Consider the following 25,058-nt stretch of genomic DNA (forward strand, 5'->3'; position numbering starts at 1 on the left):
GGAATTGAGCTATTTTTGCTAAGGAAATGTTCCCTAGCCTTATGTAACACCGTTAAGTCTTCTCTTGACTAGGCAGCATGCATGTTGCTTGCACTCTCGAACGGTTGAAGCACCGAAGACGGAAATGCACGACCCCGCTTTTATCACTGGCGCTGGTGGTGCTGGCTTCGACGTGCGGGAGAGCGGCACACATTCCAGCGCGCTACAGAGTGCATGCATTCTACTACCTGTGGTGGGCGCAGTGCGGGGGAAGTGGTCTGGGTTTGTGGGGTTGGTTCCCCTGTGCGCACGGGCAACACGCACGGGCGCCGTATGGCTGTCGTCGGCGGCTTAAAGGAACCTCTAATGCGCTATCCCGATTCGCGTGGATCAAAGGAAAAGGCATGGGCTGGATGAGTATGGTGACAGTACAGTGAATTGCCCCTGCATGGGCGGGGCGGGGCAAGGGCTGTGCACACACAACTGGCTGTGCACACACAAGTGGTCCAAACACTGAGCGTACGTAGAACCATGTTTCGCGGCGGGAACGGCCCGCACGAGACTTGAGGGACCATAGGACAGACGCCCTGTGGGTTGACGTGGTGGACGTCCGCGCGGGTGGCCGCCAGTATCAGACAGCTGGCACTGGCGTATCAGAAATAATTCGCCGCGCCGCCCTGCCACTGGACTCCTGTGCGGCGGCCAACACCAGCTCCGTCGCTGTGCAACGACCGGTCCAACAGCGGCCACCGTCATGCAGAGCTCGCTGCGGCACGCAATGCGCTGCGCCGTGACGGGGCGGGCGTTGGCCGCCGGTCGAGGCGGCAGTGGGCGAGTCCCCTATTTAGCCCCTCTTTGACATGCCAGTGATGACAAATGGCTTAGGCGTCATCAATGGGGCGCTGGGCGCCGGGGGGATGCGAGGCCAGCAGCAGCGCGCGGCGGCGGAGGCGCTGTGCCCCTACGGCCGCTCAACCCGCTCGTGCGCGCTGGTGCGGACCCAGCGGCCGTAGGGGGCGAAGCGTCTCGGCCGCCGCGCGCCAGTGGGCCATGCCGCTCTCGGCACCCTACACCTGGTTGATGGTGTCGTAGCCATTCGTTATCACTGGCACGTTGATTTGGGATGGGGCAGCGTGGGCAGCGGCGCGCGGTGGCTTGCTTGCATCGTGCTAGCCCGGCTTGGAGCGAGGAGGCAGGGGATCCAGCGGACCGACGCGTCCGACCGTGCCCGCACTCACGCTGACCCACACTCCAAGCCCCGCACTCCACACCCCACACTTCCACACCCCGCACCCCCACAGGTACAATGAGCCCAGCACGGGGCGGTGGGCGCACTGGGACCACGCCGTGCTGCCGCACTGGGACCCCGCCACCGCCGCCAAGTACCCCCAGGGTGAGCAGGACCGCACTTGGGCAGAGCCGCGACCGGGGGCGCCTGTGCGGGTAGCAGGCGCGCAGCTCGGCACGTCACCGCCCAGGCTGCTAGGCGCCACCGGGCCCGCACAGACAGCAGCTATGCACACACACACACACACCACATACACACATACACACATACGCACGCACGCACACGCTCCGGCCCGCCAGGCATCCGCTTCGAGCCGCCCGACTGCCTGCACAGCCCCTACTACCCGCTGCGGGGGCCCTACTCCTCCACCAGCCAGGAGCTCATACGGCAGCACCTGGAGGAGATGGCCAAGTACGGCATCGGCATCCTGGTGCGTGGCGGCCGCGGCCGCACCGGTACACGGCATGGTGCTGGTGGAGGGGGGGCGTCGTGGGTGCAGGCAGGGCAGGGTGGAACAAGGAGCATCGGGAGCAAGCGGCGGCTTTGATTAGGCGCCGTGCGGCCAGGCTGTGGGCAGCACCTGCGCATCCGGGCAGCGGATGCATGTTTGGCCAGGTTGCGTGAGAGCGTGTTGCGGCGGCGTCCTGGCGCGGCCTGTTTGCAGGTGGCTTCCTGGTGGGGCCCGGGCTGGCGGCAGGGCAGCCACGACACGCAGCTCATAAACACGGACGACCGCATCGAGCAGGTGCGCGGCCGCGTGTGTGGCTTCGTGTATGCACCTTATCCGCACAAGGATAGTAGGAACGGACGTGTGTGTTTGCAGCGCAGTGCAAGCTGTGGGGATGATGTAAATGCGTTGCGAGAAGTAGCGGGCGCGGCTGTTCCTACGCAAGTGCTGTGGATTGCGCCTTTACCAAGCAGTGAGGGTGGTACATTGCGATATGATGCTGCCTATTTTGGTTACGCCCTGCTCGTGCCGCTGCGCCAGGTCATCCGGGAGATAGAGGCCACGTCCAGCCCGGTGCGGGTGGCGTTCCACCTGGAGCCCTACGAGGGTGGGTGGGTGGGTGGCTGCAGGCTGCGTGTTGGTGCGGGTGTGGCGGGTCTGGGACCGCGTGTACTGTTACATACATACACACGCGCGCACCGCGTTATCCTGATCTGTCTGTTCCCGCCCGCCCCCTCGCGGCCTGAATCAGGCCGCACCAAGCAGACGGTGCATGAGGACCTGACCTACCTCAGCCACAAGTACAAGGACTCCTCCGCCGTGGCGCGAGTGAACGGTGCGGCCCATGACCCGCACCCCTGCCGGCTGCTGGCGCCGGCCTGTCTGTTGCATCCTCCATTGTGCTTTACACGTGCAGATTCAGCAAAGAATTGCTTGTAAAACAAGAATCGCTGCGCAGGCCGCATCCTGTACTACGTGTACGACTCGTACCGGCTGCCGGCGTCCGACTGGGCCGAGCTGCTGGTGCGCAACACGGGGCCGATCAACGTGCGGGGCACCGCCGCCGACGGTGAGGCGGGGGCCTAGGGCGGGAGGCTAGGGCGGGAGGCTAGGGCGGGAGGCTAGGGCGGGAGGCTAGGGCGGGAGGCTAGGGCGGGGGCCTAGGGCGGGAGGCTAGGGCAAAGGCCTAGGGCGGGAGGCTAGGGCGGGAGGCTAGGGCGGGAGGCTAGGGCGGGGGCCTAGGGCGGGAGGCTAGGGCGGGGGCCTAGGGCGGGAGGCTAGGGCGGGAGGCTAGGGCGGGAGGCTAGGGCGGGAGGCGGGTACGCCTGCTTGCAGTTCCCGTTCTTGGGCCATACGCGGGCCTCCCACTGCTTGCAAGTGGCGTGCGTGACGGTCGCTGCGTGACGTGCTGTGGTGACGTATGCGCGCCCCCCGATACTCGGTGCACACGCGCCCCTGCCAGGCTTCTTCTTGGGTCTATGGCTGGAGAAGGACGACGGCGACAAGAACATCGGGCCGGGAGGTACGCAGATTTCAGGCAGCCGGTGATGACCCGTACGGATTGTACTCGGAAAATGCCGCGCACCTCCCCTGCCTTGCGCGCCCTTCATTGCCATGGCGCTGCATCCGTCTCCCGGACCGTCCCACCAGGCCACCACACACCTGCATCGTGTGCGCGCGCACAGGCTTTGACGGCTTCTACACCTACTTCAGCAGTGAGGCCACCTCGTACGCGTCCAACCCTACCAACTGGCCCGACCTGCAGCGGTGCGCGCGCGCGTGTGTGTGCGTGTGTTTGTGCGTGTGTATGTGTGCTGTTCTTGTTGCAATGCTGCAGTGTGTTCGGGGCTGACGCATTGCGGGAGGAGGCGTCAAGCCACTATCGTGCCACCGCTCGTGCCGCGCGGCGTCTGCATGTTGCAAGCGGTGGTTCTACAGCAACGCGTCACCTTGGGTCCTGCGCCCATGGCCTGCGCCCGCCTGTCTCTACCCCTTTGCGGCGCTGCTTCTGTAGGTGGGCCCGGGAGCACCACCGCATCTTCGTGCCGTCCCTGGGCCCCGGCTACCACGACGGCAAGATCCGGCCCTGGAACATGGCGGCGCGGCGAGAGCGCGAGGGCATCGACAGGTGCGGCGGGTAATTGTTATTCCTAAAAAGAGGGCATAGCAAAATGAGTGCAAGTGGACTGAGAATATATCGCATGCAGGAGAGCTTGGATGGGGCCTAGTGACCTGACCGGTTATGGGTACAGATGGTTGGGGCTGCGCGCCAGGTCGGGCAGTGAGCACAGCTCTGGGAAGTGGCGGGTGGCCCGACACCTGTGGGGGGTGTCAGACAGCGGGAAGCCCACGTCTGCCTAAGAGCCTGTGCCCCCGGCCCCCTGGCTCTGCGTGTGTGCGCTGCTCCAGGTACAAGCGGCTGTGGGACACGGCCATCGCGCTGGGTGTGCACTTCGTGTCCATCACCTCTTACAACGAGTGGGGCGAGGGCACGCAGGTGGGTGCGGGGGAGAGGGAGCGCGTGTGTACAATTCATACGTCACGCGCTGCAAGGTTTGAGGAGGGTCATGCGGTGGCCAGTTGCGCTGATTCCGTGTACAGTGCGACGATGCCAGGGCGCCCGGAGCGTACCCTGTCTGGTGCAGCCGTGCCTGCCTAGCTCCCTGCCGGTGCCTGCAACCTGACGTTCGAACCCCATGCCCCCCTTTTGGTATTTACAACCCCCCTTTTGGTTTAGTTTGGGCTGGTATTTACAACCCCTCCCCCCCCCCCCTACCCCATGCCCTGCCCTGTGCCTGCCGGTCCCGGCAGGTGGAGCCCGCTGTGCCGCGGCCCATGCGCAAGGACTGCGCCTACTTGGACTACGAGCCGCACAGCCCCTTTGAGTTCCTGCGCCTCACACAAGAGGGCGGCGAGCGGCTGACGGCAGCGGCGGAGCAGGCTGCGGCGGACGCTGACGCGTTGAGAGGCGGCGACAAGGAGGGGGCGGCAGAGGAGGTCGAGGAGGAGGACGAGTACGCAGATGGTGATGACGACGAGGATGGGGCGGGCTCAGGGAGTTGTGGGGGTGAAGGGGCCGGGGGCGGAGAAGGTGGGGAAGAGGGGGGAGGCAACTGCGGTGCGTCGGGACATTGAAGCTGAGCATCATCGTGATCACGTTGTGGCAGGAGTAGTAAGAAGGATGTCCTTAATGAAATGCGGTGCTCCAGGCGAATGTTGTTGTGGGTACAGCGATGTGAACTCAACTTCGTGACCGGGTCTAGCAACTGCCTGAGTGTCCTGCGGGTGAATGCGACAACCCTACGAAATAGTGCGTGCCGGCGGCTGGGGTTGGTGGCTCCTGGCGATAGCAGGTGCCGCTGGGGTCTAGACTCCGTCATTGCAGACAGTTGATCTGGGCGATGAGGCACAGCATCTCGATGCAACCAAGGCCACATGCTTGAGCTCAGAATCTCGTGTGACCCTTTCGGCGCTTCCTTGCGCTTCGTGCCAAACCAGGGATGGTGCCGTGGACCAGTCAACTGTCAGCAGCAACTCTCACGCAGCCGCATCATGGCAACTTCAGCCAACTGCTACATACGCACCGGAAGGCCGCAACCACATATGCACGGATGGCTGCGTTCAGGCAACACCGCGCACCGCGCCCACACTCAATGCCACAAAGGCCACAGTTGCCTGCTCCTCTCCAACACGCTCTGCAAAGAACCCCTGGCACAATGGCTCATATACACGGTTGGCCCCCTCCTCGCTCTTCAAGTTGTAAACATCGCCTCCTTTCCACTCAAGTCATCACGCCAACGATAGTTCATGAGGTGTACACCCCACATTTCAGCACTGCAGTGCCTATCTAAGGAGACCATCACGCGTTGAACCCTTTTGCTACCACATCTGCGCCGCACCGTGCCGCATGCCCCCCATATGACCCAGCCGTCAAGGCCCCTGCGTGACCGCATCCCCATGTTCCCTACTGGGCAGGGGGTACACACACCTCCCCTCACCCCCTCACGCCCAAGAGCTCCGCCAGGCTCCACGCCCCTGCTCGGCACCGTGTCAACCGTCACGCTACGTGTTTCGTGCCGCCGGTGCCCCAGGTGCCCCAGGTGCCGACGCCTGGCCGTCCATGGGCTCGTACACCTCGTCCTCGCCGTAGTTGTGGGCGTAGCGGGCCGTGTAGCGGGGGGCGGTGGGCAGGCGGTCCGCCTCCGCCACGGGCTGCCGCTCAGCCAGGTAGATAGTGGAGGGGTCGGCCGGGTCCACGAACCTGAGGGGCGGGCGCGGGGGCACGTGTTGTGTACGCGCGTATGTGTATGTGTGCGTGTGTGTACCAGATGTGTGCGTATGGGTGCGCGAACGGGTGCGTGCATTCTGATCGCGGCATGGTACGGCTCCTCAGGCCAGAAGCAGCCGCCGTGCCGACTGCCAGCCCCGCACAGCCCTGTGCCGCGTCTGCCGGGATCCGGCACGTGCCTTCCCAGCTACCTACTGCACTCCGCAAACCGCACACGCCCCTGCACTCACGCGTGCGACACCAGCCCCGCCACGTAGGTGGGCGGGTTGGGGTCCACCAGCCCCGCCGCCGCCAGTCGGCTGCGCTCCTGCGCCGCCGCAAACGCCTGCACACAGACCAACACGTTTGGTTGGCACATCAGCGTATGCTGGCAGTAGTCAATGAGACTCAGGCTCGCAGCCTAGATTGCAATTCAGCACGGCACACTGACACACACGAACACACACACAGACACACACACGCACACACACACACACACACACACAAAAGCACCGCCCTGCGCGTGATTGTCCTTTGCGCTGTCCGAACACTCACAAGCATATGCACGCACGCACGCACACATGCCCCCACCCGCACCTGCTTGGCCCGCTCCGCCAGCGTGTAGTAGAGCGGGTAGAAGGTGCCGATGCCGCCCTCCTTGAAGTAGACTCGGAACTCATGCGGCGGCAGCTCACCGGAGGGGCCGCCCCGCTCCACCGCCGGCCACACCTGGCCTGTGTGTGCGTGTGTGCGTTGTAACAACCATAAGAGGTGTGTTTGTGTATGTGTTAAAGAGCACAAGGAAAACGTTGCGCAAAGACAGTGTATGCGATGCAGCAAAGCGACGGTTTACGGATGTTACCTGAAGTTACCTCGCATACCTGCTGCGGTGAGCCGCCGGTCTTACCAACCGGAAATCGCGCAACCCCCGCTACTCTAACCTCGAGGGGGGATTAGTGTCCACACGCTCTCAAGGGTGCAAACCCATGCATGTGCTCACGGTACCGTGAGGCCCAGGCACTCCTACGATGCCTAGCTCCGCGTCGCTACTCCTGGCCGCTAAGTCCAAGCTCCCGCCCAATCCTCGATGAAATTCTCACCTACGAGCGAATAAGAAAACAACAGAGCACAGGGCGGCAGCAGGGGAGTGTCACGAACAAGAGCGAAGGAACATGTTAGCGCGGCGGCGCGCGACGAGCAAGAGCAAACACGCAGCCCAGTCCCAGCCCAATAAACTATACTAGGGGTTGCGCGATTTGGGAAAGAGACGGAGGGTGGGCGACCACGAGCAAGTAAACAGGCGGGGGACGGCATGGGCGCATGCATGACGGCAAATGCAAACGGGGTGTCAGCACACATTTGTGTATGTGTGTGTTAACAAAAATGCAGACGGAATAAGTGTGTGTGTATGTTTGTGTGTGTGTGTGTGTGTGTTAAAGAGCACAAGGAAAACATTACGCGTAGGACAGTGTGTGTGTGTGTATGTGTATGTGTGTGTGTGTGTGTGTGTGTGTGTGTGCACGGCACAAGAAGCATGCAAGCAGGCGGTGGAATGATCAGCGATGCTTTGAGACACAGTACGCGCAGGTGCTGCGCGCGCAGCGGTCATTGTGCTGGAGCCGTAGCGCCGACGCCATGCAGCCAGACCAGGCCGCCGCGTGACGTGGCCTGGCCTAGACGCCTCCCGCGAGCGCCCTGGCGTCTGGGCGACGAAGCTGACCCGCCTTCCGACCAGCCCTCCACTACATGCCAGACTGCCGTACCTGCTAGGTTGTTGCATCCAAAGATGGGCTGATTGAGTTTGTCTTGTCGGATGTATACCAGCGGGAAGTCAAACGCGTGCAGGCCTGCAAACATGTCGACAACCAGACCACACAGACACACGGAAGGTCGTCGGAACTCGGGGCGGCGGGGCGTTGGGGACTCGGCATGGCAAGAGGCCTGGTCGCTTAAGCAACTTCAACCTCGCACGCGGCGGACCATCTGTCCTCTTATACACCTCTTTCCCGCCGGCCCTGCGGCTGGGTGCTCCCGCTGCGCAGGGCCCCTCCCTCTCTCAGCCACGGCACGGTACGGCCTGTGCCATGCTGCCGCACCTAGCTCATCCGGCTTGTCCGCCACGAACACCAGGCGCACGTTGGACAGGTATAGAGCGCCCCGCGCCTGCCAGCCCTTGACGCGGGTCTGCACGCCCTGCAGCTCGATCTGGACGCCCGCGCGCCGCAGCACAAACACCTCCTCCGGGAAGGGCGCCGGGCACAGCTCGTTGGCGAACGTGCGCACCAGCGCCGGGTTCGCCGTCATTCTGGAACAAGTCCTATTACTAGGGTAGTCGACGAGAAGGCCAAAGAGCAGGAAGGAAGGCACAGGAAGGCAAAAGGTTTTCCTTTGGGCGAAGGGCCACGCTCAGTCTCTATAGTCTTTGTATGTGTCCGTTATGCTATATATGGAATAGGATTATATTATTTGACCGGAACAGTGCGTGGACGTCTTCCAGTGCGTGCATGTTGCGCAATCGGGCCTGTCGAGAGACTTCGCTTAGCCTATGTTTCATGATATTAGCAATAACGCAGGTAGATTTTCGACTGCTTGCCAAATATGGATTAGGCAGGACAGACCACGAGGCGAGACCTCTTCAGTTTGGTGTGGCGCGAAACCATGGCGACCACTACCTGGGTATCTCGAACTTTGGTTCAAAGCGGTGTGATAGATCATGTGGTTCCTGGGCACTTCCTGCCCCAGCGGCCAGGGGTCCAGCAGATGCCGCAAGTCGTCGTCTCGCACGCGGGCTGCAGCCTCGAACTGCTGGCGGTCGCGCCGTCGGGAGCTGCTGCAAGCATCAGTGTCCAGCCGATACCGGCAGGCGAGGTGGTGGCGGACATGCGGGCCCTGCGGGACTCTGGCGGCAACACTGACGCCAGCAGCGCTCGGGTAGGGTCGCCGAACCGGCAACTTGAACCGGGCGCAGCATGAGTGGAAGTGTGCAGGGCCAACACAGCTGAGAGCATAAGGCAGGCAGGCACCCCACAACCGCCCGCTTTAAGCCCTCCATACGCACTCCACCCTGCAAACGGCACACCACGTAAACTCGCCCCTGCACAGTGCGCACCCATCACGCAAACAGCTTGTTTGCCAGCGCGCCCTGCCTGGCATCGTTTACCCCTCACGCCATGCGGCCATGCCATCACACACAGGTCGGCGCTGCAGCCAGCCCCGCCGGCGCCGCTGCCGCTGCCGCTGCCGCCCCCGCTGACCAGCTGGCGGTGCTGTGGGGCAGCGGCCGCCTGGCGGTGATGGTCTACGACCACGCGTGCAGCAGGTGGGTGGCTGGGTGGGCGCGGGAGTGCACGGCGAGCAGAGGGCAGGTGTGGCGGTTCCCGGCGGCACACCGGTACGGGACACCCCACACCCCGCACCCGGTGCCCGCCGCACAAGGGAGTTGGAGGCCCCCGATTGCCCCATTCCTCCGTTGTGCTGCATCGTGCCGCATCCACACCGCACGGCGCACGGCTTCATCCCACGCCTCGCAGGTTCGTGGCGGTGCAGGAGGTAGCGCTGTGCCGGCCGGGCACCCAGCCGCGCCACACGCCGCGGCTGCTTGCCGTGTCGCCCTCGGGGCGGCATGGGCTGGCGGCGGCGGCGCTGCAGGACCGCGTCATGTTCCTGCCGCCGCGCCGCCAGCTGGTGGCAGCAGCGGCAGCAGCATCAACAACAGCGGCGGCGGCGGTGGCGGCAGTGCCGCGTGTAGGGACAGCCGCAGCTGCGGCCCCTGCCGCGGCGGACGCCGCCGCGGCAACGCAGGCGGCAGCAGCCCTAGGGGCGCCCGCCCCGGCTGCGGCGGGCAGGGAGGGCCAGGACCCGGATGGAGGCGATGATGGGGGCGGCGAGGGCGAGGGTGGCAGCCCCCTGCTGGCCGATGCGCCAGTGCACTACCACCACTGGGTCACGCGGGGCCGCGGCGGCAGGCAGCCGGTGATGACGGCGGGGCCGGTGCCGGGCGCGGCGCCGCGGGACCTGCGTCGTGCGGTGGCTGACGCCCTGGCCGCGTTCCAACCGCGTGTGGGCGAGGTCGAGCACCGCCCGCCGCCGCCGCCGGGGCCGGTTGCGGCCGACGCTGAGGCCGCGGCCGAGGCCGGGGCTGGGCCGGCGGGGGAGGTCGCTGGGGTGGTGGCGGCAGTGGCAAGGCTTGCCGCCGCTGCGGCGGGCGACGCGCCTGACCGCGCGCAGGCTGTAGAGGGCGAGGCGGTGGCTGTCGCGGCGGCCGCGGGCGTGGACGCGGTCATGGAGCGTGTGGCGCCGCTTGCGGCTGGGGAGGAGGCGGCGCCGCCGCCCCCGCCACCTGCGCCGGTTGCGCCCCCTGCGCCAGCCGCACCGCTGCCACAGCTTGCAGGCGCCGCGCCGGGGCCTGGCAGCGGGCCGGCGGCCGGCGCCCTGGCCTCGCCGCCTCCTGCCGCCTCACAGGCGGCGCCGACGGCGGCGGCAGTGGACGCGGAGGCCCTCGACCTGCTGCTGCTGCCGGGGTGCGGCGCCATCTGGGACTTGGCGCTGCTGGAGTGGGAGGGCGAGTGCGAGGCGACCGGTGGCGCTGCAGGCGCGGTGGGCGGCAGCGGCAGCGGTAGCGGCAGCGGTAGCCGCAGGGGCAGTGGCGTTGGCGGCGTGGTGCGGATTGCGGTGCTTGCACACAGGTGCGTTGGCGCACGGTGTGTTAAAGAGCACAAGGTGTGTGTGTATATCTGTGTGTGTATGTCATGTGGCCCGCTGCGCGCCTCCTGGGCGGGCAGGTTGAGCAGGCCCACCCATCCACCCGCAGGTCCAGCACTGACTGCGGCGAGCTGCTGCTGCTGCACTGGAGCCGCGCGCACGCCGCACTGCTGTGCTCCCTGGTGGTGCGGCTGGACGGCGGCGGCGGCGGCGTGGAGCGAGGGCCCGGAGGCGCGGCAGCGGCGAAGCGGGAGCACGAGCGGGACCGGGAGCGGGAGCAGGGGGAGGAGCGGGAGGGGGAGGGGGAGCGGGAGCGGTCCGGGTGGGCTGGGCGCCGTGGCCGTGCCGGCGCAGACTCCGGCGGCCCGCCACCGCTTGGCACGGCGCACCTACTGCGAGTCACGCCGCACGGGGAGCAGCCAGCAGGGGGTGAGCGCGGCTGGGGCTGTGTGCGCACTACGGCACTGATGAATGCGGCACACGTCGCACGTGGTGTGCTCGCCCTGATGGTTCACTCGGTACCGTATGCCTCCTGTCCCTTAGGACTGAGTCGTCACCTGCCGTGCGTCTGAGGCGTGTCCGTTTTGGCCTTGCCCCGCCGTGCATCTGAAGCGTGCCTGTGTTGGCCTTACCCCGCCGTGCTTCTGCCCGCCCCGCCGCGCCCCTCCAGGCCTGGTGGTGCTGGGCACCCACGGCGCGCTGTACGTGCAGGCGGGGCTGCTGCACGCCCTCAGCGCCGCGGCGCCGGCGCACCCGCACCAGCACACGGCGGCCCCAGGGGCGGCAGTAGCAGGGGCAGGAGCGGCGGCAGCAGAGGCGCCCTCCGGAGCAGCCCCCCTGCTTGCACACCAGCAGTCCCACCACCGCCCGCAGTCGCACCCGCTAGGCTCGGCGGCTGGCGCTGCCGACGTCAGTGGCGGCGCATCACCGGCACGGGCCGCCGCCGCAGATGCCGCCGCTGCGGTCGCTGCCGCAAAGCCGACCCCGCCGCCGCCGCCAAGACAGGCGCCCGAGCTGTTTCTTGCAGACCTGTTGCGGACGCGGCACCGGCGCAGCAGCAGCGTGCCGGCTGTAGCAGCGGGAGGGCCGGGGGCAGCGGGATCGTCAGGAGCAGGCACGAGCAGCCGGGAGGCCTGCGCACCATGCCTTCCTGTGGCAGCTGCAGCCGCAGCTACGGCTGCCGCGGCGGCCGCAGCCACAGAGCTTCAAATCGAGCCGCCATCCACCGCTGCTGGCCGCGGCTGGTCCTTCCTGCGCTTCGCCCGCACCCGCAACCTCGCGCCGGCGTCCCCGTTTGCGGCCGCCGCCGCCGCTCTGGGCATGTCGCTGTTCGCAGCTACAGCCGCCGCGAAGGCTGCTGCCGCTGCTACAGCCCGTGCTGCTGTCACTGGCACCGGCGGCGCGGCTGCAGCCGCTGCAGGCGGCGGCCCTGGGGCCACGGAAACGGGTGACGCGGGTGACACAAATGCCGACGCAGTGGCGACGACGGCCGTGGCTGGTCGGTCGAGTGGTGTGGCGGCGCTGCTTCATCGATACGGCTACGTAAGCGCCAGTGGTGATGTTGGCGCCGCCGGCGCAGACCGTGGTGGCGATCAGCGCGGCGACGGACTGGATGGCGACAGGGCATCGTGGGCAGCGGGCGGGGACTCAATGGAGGAAGGGAAGGGGCGGCAGCAGGCGGGCGGCTCCATCCGGGACCGACCCAAGAGCACGCAGGAAATGATTGTCGGACTGCGCGCCGCAATTCAGAAGGCCGCCGCCGCCGCCCGCGTGGGCGCCCGTGGCAGGCCCGAGGACGTGGATGCGGCCATGCGGGTTGTGGTCGGGCCCATGGTGGTGAAGATTAGCGTTGGGAGGAAGGAGCCGAAGCCGCTGAGACAGGTGCGCGTCTTGTGGTCTTGGTTGTGGTTGCGGGCTGGGCAGGGGCGGAGGGGCGGGCGGGCGGGTCCGGGTCAAGATCGGCGCGTTGCACTGCATGCAGCTGCGCTCGGCCCTTAACATTGGTCGCCCGGCATGCTCCATGCTTCATGCTTCATGCACCATGTTGCATGCTTTATGCTTGATGCTTCATGTTCCATGCCCCAAACTTCGACCGTGCTGTCCTGCAGGCCGCGCCGGTGCTAGGTGTGGAGCGCATGCCGCTGCCGGAGCCGACCCAGCCCGGACACATCCTGGCCGCCGCGGCCTGGCTGCAGCCCGCCGCATTGCCCGTGCCCGCGCCGGCGCCAACTGCCGCCGCAAATGGCGGCCCGGCCGCAGTCACCACAGCCGGCGCGTCAGCGTCAGCCGGCCGCGTCAGCGTCAGCCGCCTGCTGCTGTGCTCCGCGACCGGCGGCGTGCTGTGCCTCACAGTCGCGGCCTCTCAGCAGCCCGAGCACCAAGCCCTGCAGGGCGGCGCCGCCACCGGCTCCGCCACTGCCACCAGGGCGCCTGCCGCCACCGCCACCTCGGCATCCTTGGCGGCACCCGCCCCCGCAAGTGACGGCGGCGTCGGCGGCGTGGGAGTTGAGGGAATGGAGGTGGACGAGGGGGCGGCGGACAGTGTCACTGCACAGCACGACAACACCGGGGCCGCCGTCGTGTCGGCGGCGCAGCTGGAGGCGGCTATGCGGGGCCTGGCGCTGGTGCGGCTCGGCGCTCTGCCGTGTGCGCTGCTGGGAGACGCCGCCGGCGAGGCCACCGCCATCGCAGCTGCAACCGCGTCCGCGCAGCGGCGCCGCCGGGAGGACCCGGGGTCGAGCGGTGGTGACGAGGAGGGGTTTGTGGAGGGGCAGCCGGGGCTGCGGGTGCCGCGGGCGCTTGCAGAGCTCACGTCGCTGACCGGGACAGCAGAAGCCGGCGGCGCCGCCAACAGCAATGGCAGTAGCTGTGGCACGGGCCCGGATGGTGGCGGCAGTAGCCGCGGTGGCACGGGCTTGCTGGTGTGGGCGGAGGAGGGTGGGGACGTGTTGTTTCTGCGCCACCGCCTCCTGCCACAGCCGCAGCAGCTGCTGCAATGGCTTGCGGACGGCGAGCAGGCGGCGTGGCGGCGCCCACGGCCTTACCGCAGCCAAGCAGCCGCCGCCGCTGGTTGCGCTGCCGACGCCGCGGGCGCCCCCAGGTCTCCATCGTTCTCCTGGGCCGCACGCGGAGCCAGGCCTGCCGGTCAGGGCGGTGCAGCGGCGGCGGCAGGAGCGGCCGGCAGCCGCCTGCGGTTGCTGCCCGGCGCGGCAGAGCTTGCAGCTGCGCCGGCGGCGGCAAGCTCGCTGGCTGCGGCTGCGGCGGTGCTTATGGGCATGGACGTGGGGCCGCCGCCGCCGCCGGCACCGCTGCCGCTGCCGCATGGTGGGAAAAGTGGTGGCGGGCCGCAGCCTGCTGCAGATGCGGCCGGACACGGCGACGCTGGGCAGGGCGTGTCCGCGGCCCCCGCGCGTGCGCAACCCGCCGCCGGCCCGACGGCAGCACTGGCGCAGGCCAAGCCGCATCCGAAGTCGCGCCGGAGCCCCCAGGCGCAAGTGCGGGCGCCGGCGCATGCGCCAGCCCCCATGTGCTGGGCACTGAAGTTCCGCTTGGCGGGCCGGGTGCCTCAGCCACGGCCGGTGGTAGACTTTGTGGTGTCCGAGGCGCAGGCGGCACAGGCGCACGGCAGCCGGCCACTGCAGGTGCGCGGGTTGCAGGGCGTTGGGCTGGCGTACAGCTCAGGTGTTTGGCTGTGTTCTGTTATAAGTTGTGTGTGTGTGTGTGTGTGTGTGTGTGTGTGTGTGTGTGTGTGTGTGTGTGTGTTTGGCGTCGGGATTCACGTCCCGGCCTGCATGTTGCTACCGTGTGTTGTGTACCGGCGGCAGGTGACCGGGGCGGTGCTGGAGCTGCCGTCGGCCGGGGAGGGCGGCAGCGCGCACAGCGTGTTCGCGCCGGCGTCGCCGCCCACCCGCCGCAGTCTGGCCGACGGCCTGGCGGGCGCCGGCAGTGTATCGTGGTACGTGTAGGGGGGGACCCGTGATAAACGCAGCGGGGTATGACCACGATCCGCCAGACAGTGCACTGCAAGTCTGTTCTCACCACGGGGACGGTGTTTGAATTTATATGCGGGCGCGCTTCACGCTCGGCTGTCAAGCCCTGCCCGCGGCCTCCGGGGTCTTTGGTTGGTTTGACAAGCAAAAAGCGAGTCACCATTAGTCTGACATCCGGGCGGCAGTCGCCTGTCAGGGATCTCACAAGTGGTGACCATTGGGTCGAAGTTTCCGCTCCTAATCCTGCCCATGCACCGCACACGACGCATGGCATGTGTGGGTTCCAACCTTAGCAACACTATGCCTCACAGGGGCGCGCCAACACACAGTGCAGCGGCGGCGGCGGCGCAGCAGCAGCTGCCGGCGCTCTCCTGGGAGCCGCCTCTGGAGGTGCTGCGCGGCGGGCAGAGCGTGATGGTGCCGGTGGTGGGGCGGGTGCCCAGCCCCGGCGCCACACCCACAGGTGGGAGTGGGCCGGGCTTACTATGTTGGTGCACCAAGCAGGGGCGGCAGAGTCCGCAGGCAGCGCCGGTGCCTGCCACAGCAAGGTAACGCGCAAGGTTGCGATGTGCCCTGTGTGTCCGTGAAAGCAGGCATGTGGTCCGTCCCGGTGTCGGTCGGGCCGCACAGTCGCGCCGCAGCCGCAGCCGGCCCGGCCGTGCGCCTGGCGGCGTCCGCAGTCTTGGCGCCTGTCGTGCCGGCGCCGCCGGCCGGTTCGCTAGTGGTTCTGTCCTTCTTGTCGGGGTCTCGAGCCCTGGCGTCGGCACCTGGCGCCGCCATTGCTGGCGCCGCCACCGCTGTGGACGGCGGCGGCGGCGGATGGGGCGAGCTGCGCGACGTGACAGAGGGCCTGCAGCTGCGCCACTGGGAGCCCACCGTGGCGGCGGGGCTGCTGGCGGAGGGAGTGCTGGCGCAGGTGCGGGCGTGCGGGCTGGTGTGACCGCGTGTTTGTGAGTAGGTGTGTGGATGTGTGTGCACAAAGAATACAGGACGAAGCCCACCCAGATGGCGCCAGAGTTACTGACGGACACCTACCAATTACCGAGCGTCGTGTGTGTTTAGTGTGCGTGTGTGTGTGTCTCTGTGTGCATGCCTGTCATCAAAGTGCGGGGACTGCTGCAGCTGGGTGGCCGTACCCAGTGCAAGGGGCTGTGGAGCGTGTTGCTGCGGAGCTGCGGAGCCGCGGGCGCTGATCCCCGGCCTGTGCCTGGCCCCCGTCACATGTGGCGGTACGCGCAGGTCACGCCGTCGGGTGTGCTGCTGTCATCACTGGAGCTCCTTGCAACCCCGAGCGCAGCCGCCAACACCGCAGCAGCTGCTGGATTGCTCAGCGCAGACGCAGGACCGTCGGCACCTGACACCGTGGCAGCAGCCGGCGGCGCTGGTGCGCGCCCCTCGACCTCCCAGACGCATTCGCAGACGCACTCGCAGGCGCACTCCCACCACTCCCATTCGCACACCTCCTACAGCCAGCCCCGCAGCACTTGGCCCAGCCCCAAGAGTAGCCGCTTCGAGGAGCAGGCGGCGGTGGCGGCAGCGCCGCTGCAGGCGCAGCTGGCGGCGGGGCTGGGCGCTGGCGGCGGCGGTGCCGGTGCCGGTGCTGGTGTTGGCACTGGTGCTGGAGGCGTGGGACCGGGCGCCCATGACGCGCCTGGCACTCCCATGTCGGTTGGCCAGGTGAGCACCAAGCCCAGGCTGAGCTCGGAACACTCTCTCACTTCACGCCTACGGATAGAACCTACACACACATGTGCCTCATACTCACACGCTGTACGCTTTCCGCTGCACACAGACAACACACACATCCTCCTCGCGAGTACATTCATACGCACAGAACATCGCACGCATGTTTGCACTCCATGTCCTGCGTTTCACACAGCCAGCGGTGTCGCAGCTGACTAGCCGCCCACTTGTACAGCGACACAGTACAGCGACACGAAGGGGAGCGAGGAACTGCTGCACTCGCGACAAGATATTACTGCATCCGCAGCACTACTTTCAACTCCAAATGCGTAAGAATTGAACTCCATGGGTCGTTTGGCTCCTGCAGGCTGCCTCAATGTTCCTGCCAACGTCTGCTGGCAGCATTGGTGCGAATGATTGGCAGCAGGTGCAGGGGGCTGCGGGCTCTGCTGGCGCCGCCGGAGCGCCGGCCGCCGCCGGCCGCGGGCGGATCTCCGCCAGTGGCTTCAGCACAGATGTGCCGCCAGCCGACGGCGGCGGTGGCGGCGGCGCGCGCGCCGCCGCCGCCGCCGCCGCTGGGGCCTCAGCGATGGTGCGTGCCGCCAGCACGCAAGCTTTCAGCAAGGTCGGCGCAAGCAATGATGACGGTCTTGATGGCGGTGGTGGGGAGGAGGCGGAGGCGGAGACCCGCTTGGGACTGGGGCTGGCTCTAGGTGATGTGGATGACTCGTTGCTGTCTGGCGGCGGCGGCGGCGGCGACATGGCGGCTCAGCGGTCGGCGGCTGGCACCCCGGCGCCCGTGATGATGCAGACGACCGCGGACACGCCCGGGCCGGAGGCTGACATGGTGGGAGGGGCGGGATCCACGTATGCGGCATGCCTTTGCGGCCCTTGGCGCTTGGATGTCTAGAGCCATTCTTGCTTTGCGCTCTTCGCGTGACCTGTCCTCTATAATGCTAGATTTGTGCCCTTTGTCCTCTCCCGCAGGAGGTGAGCATGATGGGGCCAGCCGGCGCCATGACGCAAACCGGCGGCGCCGCTGCCGTCAGCAGTGGTGGCGGCTGGGGCTGCCATCCTGGGGCTGCCGTCCGCCGAGTCGGCCACGTGCTCTCAACCGACGCGCTGCAGACGGCCGCCGGCTCTGAGCCCCTGTCTATCGAGGCCCTGGCTGTGGAGGCAGTGGAGGAGGTGGAGCTGCCGTACGCCGGCGGCGCCGCCTGGTGGAGTGCTGGCGGCGGCGGCGGCGGCGGCGGCGGCGGTCGTGAGGTGGGTTTGGCGGCGGTGGCGCCGGGCTGCGTGGCGCTGATGCGGCAGCAGCAGCGCTGCATCACCGTGCTGGGCGTGCTGGGCCGGCATCAGCTGCAGCAGCGCAGGGCGGAGGCGGCAGCCGCCGCTGCTACTGCTGCATCCGCAGGGCAGGCGCCAGGGGCAGGGACCGCAGCCGGCCTGGTGCGGAGCCTGAGCAACGGCAGCAGCCGCGACGGCGGCGGCGACGTCGATGGCGGCGGCTTGCGAGGCGGCAGCAGCCGCAAGCGGCCCCGCGGGGGCTTGGTGCTGGTGGAGCTGGGCAGTCTGCCGCCCCTGGAGCACGAGCCGTCCTGCATGGCCCTGCGCCAGCTGCCGCCGGCCTGGGTGCCGCCGCCGCCGCGACGCAGCGCATCCCGCCGCAGCCTGGCAGCTGCCGTGGCAGCCGCCTCCGCTGCCGCTGCGGCCGCCGCCGCAGCGCCATCGCTGTCGGCGCAGGCCGTGCCAGCCACGGGCGGCGGCCTGGCTGGCGGCTCTGCTCCGCCCAGCCTGCCGCCGCTGCCGCCACGCATGGGCTCCAGCGGCAGCGGCGGCATGGGGGCGGCCGGCCAGGGCGCCGGCATCTCCGGCCGGCTGCAGGTCGCGCCGGCCAACGCCAGCTCTAACGTCGCGCCTGCGGCGGCGGCGTGGCGCTACCAGCTGCTTGTGGGCGACCACGCACCCAGCATACAGCTCTTCCTCCTGCAGGGCCCCACAGGCGGTGGAGGTGGCGGCGGCGGCGGCGGCGCGCTGCTGACGGTGACGCACCTGGCCGCCATCAGCACCGCACCGCCGCCCAGCCTGCCGCTGCCCCGCACCCCGGCGGGGCCGCCGCCGGCGCCCGTGCCGGAGTCCGTCCTCTTCCTGTCGCCGGAGCCAGCCGGAGCCGCGGCTGCGGCCGCCGCGGCCGCGGGGACTGTGGTGTCGACGCCGAGAGCGGGCTCGAGGAAGGCATTGTCTGGCTCTGGCGCCGGCGGCGCAGGCAGTAGCGCTGTTGTTGCCTCTGCGGCTGGCGGCGGTGCAAGGGCGGGCAGGGGCAGGCGGCTGCGGCACGCAGCGGGCGAGCCTTCGGGCGCAGCGCTGTCGTCGTCGGCCGTGGTGTCGGCAGCTGCAGCCGAGGCGGACGCAGCGGCCGAGCTGACGGTGTGCTTGGTCGGGCTGCGCAGCGGTGGAGTTGCGGCTTTCAGCTATGGCCCGCCGCCCGCACCGACGGCACAGTTAGCGCCCCGGGCGCAGGTGCAGCAGGGCCAGGCCACAGGTGATGCAGGCGGGTGCGGCGGCGGTGGGTCGGCGATGGACGTGGAGGTGGACGGCGGCGGCACTGAGGCGACTGCAGGGCCCAGTGAATATGTGCTGTGCCGCCTGTGGCACACACAGGTACGGCAGGCACAGAACCTGAATTGCGCAGACTTGTAGTGGCACCGCATTTGGCCCCGGCGTTAGTTGTACTGTTCTCCAAGCATTTGCAAATGGCTGCATCCCTGACGCTTTGACATTGGTTGCATCCCTGACCCTGTGACACAGCTGGAGCAGGTGCCGCTGAGGCTGGTGGCGCTGGCGCCGCAGCGGCCCTGGCAGGCGCTGGCCGTGGGCACCTCGCTGCACGCCGTGTCGGTGGCGCAGCCCTCCGGCCGCCTCACCACACGGCAGCTGCTGCCGCCGGGCGGCACCTGGGGCGACCACGGCGCCAGCGCCGGCGGCGCCGGAGCTGTGCCGCCTGCTGCGGCCGCGGTCGAGGCGGTGGCAGCGGTGCCTCTCTTCTGTCCGCTTCCTGCCGCTGCTGTGCGGAGTCGCAAGGCCGGCGGCAGCCGCCGCGCCAGGAGCCCTCAACCCCAGCGCCCGCCGCCCGGTGTTGGGTCAGGTCCAGGCACGGACCCGGCCACTGCCACTGCCGCTGCCGCCGCTGCTGCTGCCCCCAACGCCCCCGGCCCTTCTGCCACCGCCGCTGCCGCGTCAGAGCTGACGTTGGTGGCGCTCACGGACGGCTCCTGGCGGCTGCTGTCGCTGCAGTTCCTTAGCCGCGCCGGCCGCCAGTGGCAGAGCGTGGCGGGGCTGGGGCCCGCGGGCCGCCATGCGCTGCCGCCGCCGCCCGGCACCTGGCCAATAGGCCGGCCGCAGCGCGTGCTGCGCGTGCCGCCGCTGGAGCAGCCGCCGCTGCCACCGTCAGTCCCGGCGGCGTCGACGCAAGCAGGGGCTGCGGGCGCGTCGCCGCTGGCATCTCGGCCGCGGAGTGCGGCTGTGGGGAGGTCACGGGCACCGACTGCGTCGGGTGAGGCCGCCGCAGCCACGGCCGAAGACAGTGGCGCAGGGCCCAGCGGCTCGCAGGCCCCAGGCGTTGCCGCTGCGGCGGACGCGGCCGCTGACACAGCTATGGATGGCAGTGGCCCAGGCCCCGGAGGTAGCCGCGTCGTGCCCGCGCTCTCAGCCGCCGCAGCTGCAACTGCTGCCATCTCCACAGCCGCTACCACACCGCCATCCAGCACCAGCAGCTACATCGTGCTGCTCGCGGAGGACCCAGCGGCGCCGCCGCGGCCGCCGCCGACCGCCGCCGCCGACGCGCCCGCCTGGGCGGCGGCGCCGCGCGTGACGGGCGCCGAATGGCTGCATGTGCTTGACGCCGCCAGCGGCCGCCAGCTGCTGAGCTACGACATCGCCACAGCTACGGGCGGCTTCCTGGCAACGTGCGTGGAGGCGTGGCAGGTGGGGCCCGAGGCGGGCGTTCAGCCCGCCGCCGCCCCCAATGGCGCCGCCGCGGCGGCGGCCGCCGCCGCCGCCGGCGACGCGCGGCGGCGCAGCGGCAGTGGCCATGGCCTGCAGGGGCTGCTGGGGCCATGGGACGGGGAGGCCGGCGGAGGTGCCGCGGCCGCGGGATTCGGCGAGTGGGCGTTCGAGGCGCAAGCCGGGGAAGAGGCGCGCGGTGCTGCAGCCGGGGCTGTGGGAGCGGGTGCGGGCGCACAGGCGCGCGAGCAGGACGCCTTTCGCGCGCACCTGGCCATCCTGCGGCGCTTGGCGGCGGCTCAGGAGGATGAAGAGGACGAGGATGTCATTGGTGCGGGCGACGCCGCCGGAGCCGCTGGACCCGCTGGAGCCGCAGGGCACCGGGACCGGAACCGGAACCGGGGCGGACAGCAGGAGTGGGGCGATGCAATGGACGCAGACGTGTGGGACGTGGACATGCCGGACGGTGACGCGGCGGCAGGCGCGGCGGGCGCGGCGGGTGCAGGGGAAGGTGACGTGGAGGCGGGCATGGCACTGGGCGCCTGGCGTCGCAGGCTCCAAGACCATTTCGGCGGCGCAGCACAGCAACAGCAACAGCAGCAACAGCAACAGCAGCAGCAGCAACAGCCGCCGCGGCGGATACGGGTGCCTGAAGCAGACCTGGCTGGGGCGGCGGAGGCGGCTGCCGCGGCGGAGGCGGGCGCGCATGCTGGCGGCGCTGCCGCCGGTGCCGCGGCGGCAGCAGGTGGCAGGCAGGAGCCCGCGGCAGCTGGCGAGGCGGCGGCAGGGGTTGAGGACGAGGCCGCGGCGGGCGAACAGGATGCGGCGTTCCGGGCTGCGGAGGAGGCCTTGGAGGCGGCGGAGGCGGCGGCGCTAGAGGCGGGCGCGGAGCTGGTTGCGTTCCGCCAGCGACTGGATGAGGCGGTGGCGCAGCTGGACGTGCGGCGGGCGGAGGCGCGGCAGGCGGCGGAGGCGGCGGAGGCGCTGCGGGGTCTGCCGCAGGGCGGCCTGGCGGAGCAGGTGGTGGAGGCGGCGGAGGCGGCGCGGCAGGACGTGGCGGCGCAGGAGGGGCGCCTGGGGGCCCTGGAGGCGATGCTGGAGGAGCGCTTCCGAGCGCTGCAGGCGGCGGAGGTCGGCGCGGCGGCGGGCCGCCGGCGGCTGCTGCGGGTGCTGCTCCACGAAGCGCGTGACGAGGTGCAGGAGGTGGTGGTGGCGGCCGCCGCTGCCGCGGCCGCCGCCGACAGACGGCGGCGCCGCCTGGTAGAGCTCGAGGAGCAGCTGCTCAGAGGCGCCGCCGCCGCCGCCGCAGCAGGGGCCGCCGCAGGGGCCGCAGATCCGGCCGGCGCGGCTGGGAATGGAAGGGATGCCGACGCCAATGAGGACGCGGATGCGGACGCCGCTGCTGCTGGCGCTGCCGCCGGCGACGGTGGCGCCAGGCAGGATGCGGTCGTGTTGCTGCGGCTTTTGGAGGAGCTGCGGCATCAGTTTGGCGGGCTACCACAGGGGCTCAGGCTACCGCCGCCGCCGCCGCGGATGCGGGGGCGGCTAGGCGCATTGGAGGCAGCCGAGATGGCAGCCGCGGCAGGCGCGGCGGGCCTGCCCGCCGGACCGGCTGCCCGTGGCACGGCAGCGGCTACTGTGCCGCCGCTGCCGCCACCGGTACCGCGCGGGGAGCCGGCGACGCTGCTGGCGGTGGGCGTGGGCAGCCAGATGGGAGGCGAGGTGATGCTGCTGCGCCTGCTGCCGCCGGCGCTGCCACCGTCCCCGCCGGCGCCGGGCCTTGCCCCCGATACTGAAGGCGACGACGGCGACGATGACGGCGCGGACATCAAGGGCACGGCGCGTGCTGGCGCGAGTGCTGACGCTGACATGTCGGACGCTGCAGACGAGCGGGCGCCAGGGTGGCAGCAGCCGCTCACGCCGCACCCGCCCCTGGCTGTCCATGCGCAGCAGCCCCGGCAAGGCCTGCAGCAACAGGATGCGGATGCGCAGCCATCGGCGCCGCGCCTGGTTGTGGCCTTTCGGCTACTGCTGCCCAAGCCAGTGGCGGCGGTGTGCCCCTTCGGCAGCCAGAACCTGGTGGTAGCCGCCGGCCGCCGCCTGTTGTTCTTCCGCCTACGCGGGGGCCGCCTGCACCGCACCGGCTGGCACGCCACACGCAACACCGCCACCGCCCTCGCCGCCTGCCCCGCCCGCCGCCTGCTGGCCGTGACCGACGGCGCCACGGGCGTTGTGCTGTACAGCGCCATCCTGGCGAAAGCGGGTCGCGGCGGTGGCGGCGGCACTGGCGGCGCTGGTGGTGCCGGTGGCGGCGCGAGGCTTGGGCCCATCATTGCGCTGCGGCTGGTCGCGGCGGACGCGGTGCCTCGTCCCATCACGAGTTTGGTGCTGCTGCCGGCGCCGGGCGCCGGTGCTGCGGCAGTGGGGTGCACCACCCCCGCCAGCGCGCAGCAGCTGCTGCTGGAGCAGGAGCAGGAGCGGCACGTGCTGCAGCAGCGCGAGCGGCGGCGGCGGCGGCGGCGGCGGCTGGGGCTCGGGCTGGACGGCGGCCGTGCCGACGGCCGCGCGGCCCACGGCGATGCGGGAGGCATGGACATGGATGTAGACATGGACGTGGAGCCGGAGGTGGAGCTGGAGGATGGCGGGATGGAGGGTGCGGGCGGGCGGCGCGGCCGCGGGGCGGCGCAGCGTCTTGACGCGTCCGACTCAGAGGGAGATGACGAGGAGGAGGAGGTCCGCCGCGACGTGCGGGAGGGGCCGGGCGCCGGCCGAGGGGAGGCGGAGGGCGCCGAGGATGGCGTGCGCGAGGACGGAGACCGCGAGCGCGACGGGGAAGGCGGGCCGCGGGGGCCGCGGCACGCAGCTGCGGGCGCTGCCGGAGGCAGCGCCGATGACGAGGCAGGTGATGGGGCTGCTGACCGGCCTGCGGGCGTCGCGGTGGACGACCCGTCTCGCATGCCGGTGGTCGCGGCGACGGACACGTGCGGCCGGCTGCTGCTGCTGGCGCCGGAGCCCGCCTCCGCCACGCCGTGTCGCAACCTGGTGCCCGTGGCGGCGGTTCAGAGCGGCGACGTGGGGCTGCGGCTGCGGGCGCACGTGGCCGAGCCGCCACCTGGGTGCGGCGCTGCAGGTGCGGGACCCGCTGCCCCCTGTGAAGGAAGGAAGCAGGCGCTGTGTCGCGTTGTCCTGTGGCCCTTGCCATCCCCATTACCCTGCCTCCGGCTCGTGTCGCTGCCCCTGTTACCGACTTCCCTGCCATTCAACCCGCCTTGTGTCGTGATTCGCACAGGCTCCACCGCCACTGCGCCGCCTGCCTCGCTGGTGCTTGCTGGCCTGAGCGGCGCCGTGCAGCAGCTGCGGCCCTGCCCCGACGCCGCCGTGCCACTCATGGCCCTGGTGGAGCGGGCGCTGGCAGCGCACACTGCAGCAGCTACTGCCAACGCCGCCGCCGCCAGCCGCAACAGCACTACAGCCGCCGCCGCCGGTGGCAGTGCTGCTGCCGCCGCGGATGACGCCGTCGGCTCCGACGCGTGGTGGCAGTGGTGGTGGTGAGTAGGTTGCGTGTGATGACTGCATGCTGGAGCCATGGCTGCCCCAAAAGTGGCTCTACCCCGAGTGTCCGCAAACCGGCATGTCGCGCCGCCCCTTGCCCCCTGCAGCCCGCCCGGCGCCCACCCCAGCGGCGTGCTCAACGGCGACTCCCTCACCGCACTGCTGGACCTGCCGCCGCGGCAGCGGGCAGCTGCGCTGGCCCGGGCCCCGCGCCGCGCGCTGCGGGCTGCGCTGCGAGCCGCCACTTCGGACAGGTGACCGGGGCTGTCAGGGCGGGGGCGCGGGCAGGGTCGAGTGCGGCGCGGCGGGTTGCATGGCGGCGGGCATCTGCGCCGCGGGTGGATGACGTGCTGTCCTTGCGTGCGCTGATTATCACACGTGTAGCGCTGCTGGCTTCGGATGTGTTTGCATGGGTCGCAGGGGTCTTGACGGCTACCTGGAAGCCCTGGCCGCGGAGGAAGCGCGGCAGGAGGAGGAGGGCGCCGCCCGCGACGGCAGCGCCAGCGGCGCGCCCGCCCGCACCTCCTCCGCAGCAGCGCCGGGCTTGGAGCCGTCTGGACTGACGACCTCTGTCTCGGATCATCAGCATCAGCAACAGCAGCCTCAACCGCAGCCGCAGGCACAACAGCAGCTGGAGACGGCGTCATTGCCAGCACCCGCTAGCTCCCAATCGCTCGAGTCCGGGGATGTGGATATGGCGGATTCAAGTGCCGGCGACGCCACGCCGAGCGCACGCGAGGGCGGCGCTGCCGGCATCTCTGCGGCGGCTTCGCGCGCGCCATCTGTTGGACTGCCACATATGGACTGGGGCGGTGTTGCAGAGGATACGGGTGGCGACGGCGGATCGGATGGTGGCAAGGGGCCCGGAAGTGATCTGCAGGATCTGCAGCGGCGTGAGGCGCAGCTGGCTGGGCGGCGCCCGGCTGAGCAGAGCCAGCAGGACGAGGACGAAGAGGAGGTTCCAGAAGGGGCACAGCTGCCACCAGACGTTGTAGATTCAATCATCCAGGTGCTGCAAGATGTGCTTGGGTGAAAGACGAGGGTGCCGGGGTTGGCACGGTGGCTGGTGGCCGCATGGCATTTACAGGTTTTGCATTGTTGGAGCTCCGCTAGCCTCTAGGGCTTGCTGTACTATGTTTTCCTTTACAG

The 25,058-nt window shown here is 69.5% G+C and overlaps 3 protein-coding genes across 3 annotated transcripts; 2 read left to right on the forward strand and 1 right to left on the reverse strand.

Moving 5' to 3' along the window:
- Nucleotides 1-45: 45 nt before the first annotated feature.
- On the forward strand, nucleotides 46-5,127 carry CHLRE_03g189050v5 (uncharacterized protein). Its single transcript, XM_043061156.1, has 12 exons — nucleotides 46-232; nucleotides 1,281-1,372; nucleotides 1,567-1,697; nucleotides 1,932-2,012; nucleotides 2,256-2,322; nucleotides 2,467-2,550; nucleotides 2,674-2,784; nucleotides 3,178-3,237; nucleotides 3,401-3,482; nucleotides 3,730-3,843; nucleotides 4,125-4,212; nucleotides 4,527-5,127. The coding sequence occupies exons 1-12, from the start codon at nucleotides 78-80 to the stop codon at nucleotides 4,848-4,850; spliced, it is 1,389 nt and encodes a 462-aa protein (XP_042926285.1). The 5' UTR covers nucleotides 46-77; the 3' UTR covers nucleotides 4,851-5,127.
- A 2-nt stretch (nucleotides 5,128-5,129) lies between these two features.
- Nucleotides 5,130-8,413, reverse strand: CHLRE_03g189100v5 (uncharacterized protein). The gene is made up of 5 exons (XM_001691975.2): nucleotides 8,079-8,413; nucleotides 7,746-7,829; nucleotides 6,580-6,716; nucleotides 6,234-6,328; nucleotides 5,130-5,976 (listed from the first exon to the last, which is right to left on the reverse strand). The coding sequence occupies exons 1-5, from the start codon at nucleotides 8,284-8,286 to the stop codon at nucleotides 5,778-5,780; spliced, it is 723 nt and encodes a 240-aa protein (XP_001692027.1). The 5' UTR covers nucleotides 8,287-8,413; the 3' UTR covers nucleotides 5,130-5,777.
- A 122-nt stretch (nucleotides 8,414-8,535) lies between these two features.
- CHLRE_03g189150v5 (uncharacterized protein) lies at nucleotides 8,536-25,057 on the forward strand. The gene is made up of 16 exons (XM_043061157.1): nucleotides 8,536-8,913; nucleotides 9,177-9,301; nucleotides 9,513-10,667; nucleotides 10,793-11,112; nucleotides 11,354-12,564; nucleotides 12,792-14,324; nucleotides 14,508-14,638; nucleotides 14,984-15,135; nucleotides 15,266-15,588; nucleotides 15,912-16,349; nucleotides 16,723-17,202; nucleotides 17,343-19,016; nucleotides 19,164-23,487; nucleotides 23,647-23,905; nucleotides 24,017-24,163; nucleotides 24,330-25,057. Exons 1-16 carry the CDS (start codon nucleotides 8,641-8,643, stop codon nucleotides 24,940-24,942), a joined length of 13,158 nt encoding a protein of 4,385 aa, XP_042926286.1. The 5' UTR covers nucleotides 8,536-8,640; the 3' UTR covers nucleotides 24,943-25,057.
- Nucleotide 25,058: the final 1 nt, after the last annotated feature.

Source organism: Chlamydomonas reinhardtii, chromosome 3 (assembly GCF_000002595.2).
Source record: "Chlamydomonas reinhardtii strain CC-503 cw92 mt+ chromosome 3, whole genome shotgun sequence".
NCBI classification, from domain to species: domain Eukaryota; kingdom Viridiplantae; phylum Chlorophyta; class Chlorophyceae; order Chlamydomonadales; family Chlamydomonadaceae; genus Chlamydomonas; species Chlamydomonas reinhardtii.

What these genes read in the sequence shown, in the direction of transcription:
- CHLRE_03g189050v5 (XM_043061156.1), top strand. Translation starts at nt 78, where the DNA reads ATGCATGTTGCTTGCACTCTCGAACGGTTGAAGCACCGAAGACGGAAA. An exon ending in CCACCTGGAGCCCTACGAGG is followed by an intron (nt 2,323 to 2,466) that starts GTGGGTGGGTGG and finishes GGCCTGAATCAG; the next exon opens with GCCGCACCAAGCAGACGGTG. An exon ending in CAAGAACATCGGGCCGGGAG is followed by an intron (nt 3,238 to 3,400) that starts GTACGCAGATTT and finishes GCGCGCGCACAG; the next exon opens with GCTTTGACGGCTTCTACACC.
- CHLRE_03g189100v5 (XM_001691975.2), bottom strand. Translation starts at nt 8,286, where the DNA reads ATGACGGCGAACCCGGCGCTGGTGCGCACGTTCGCCAACGAGCTGTGC. An exon ending in TGGATGCAACAACCTAGCAG is followed by an intron (nt 6,717 to 7,745) that starts GTACGGCAGTCT and finishes ACGCACACACAG; the next exon opens with GCCAGGTGTGGCCGGCGGTG. An exon ending in GCGGGGCTGGTGTCGCACGC is followed by an intron (nt 5,977 to 6,233) that starts GTGAGTGCAGGG and finishes CCCGCCCCTCAG; the next exon opens with GTTCGTGGACCCGGCCGACC.
- CHLRE_03g189150v5 (XM_043061157.1), top strand. Translation starts at nt 8,641, where the DNA reads ATGGCGACCACTACCTGGGTATCTCGAACTTTGGTTCAAAGCGGTGTG. An exon ending in CTGACGCCAGCAGCGCTCGG is followed by an intron (nt 8,914 to 9,176) that starts GTAGGGTCGCCG and finishes CATCACACACAG; the next exon opens with GTCGGCGCTGCAGCCAGCCC. An exon ending in ACCTGGGTGCGGCGCTGCAG is followed by an intron (nt 23,488 to 23,646) that starts GTGCGGGACCCG and finishes TGATTCGCACAG; the next exon opens with GCTCCACCGCCACTGCGCCG.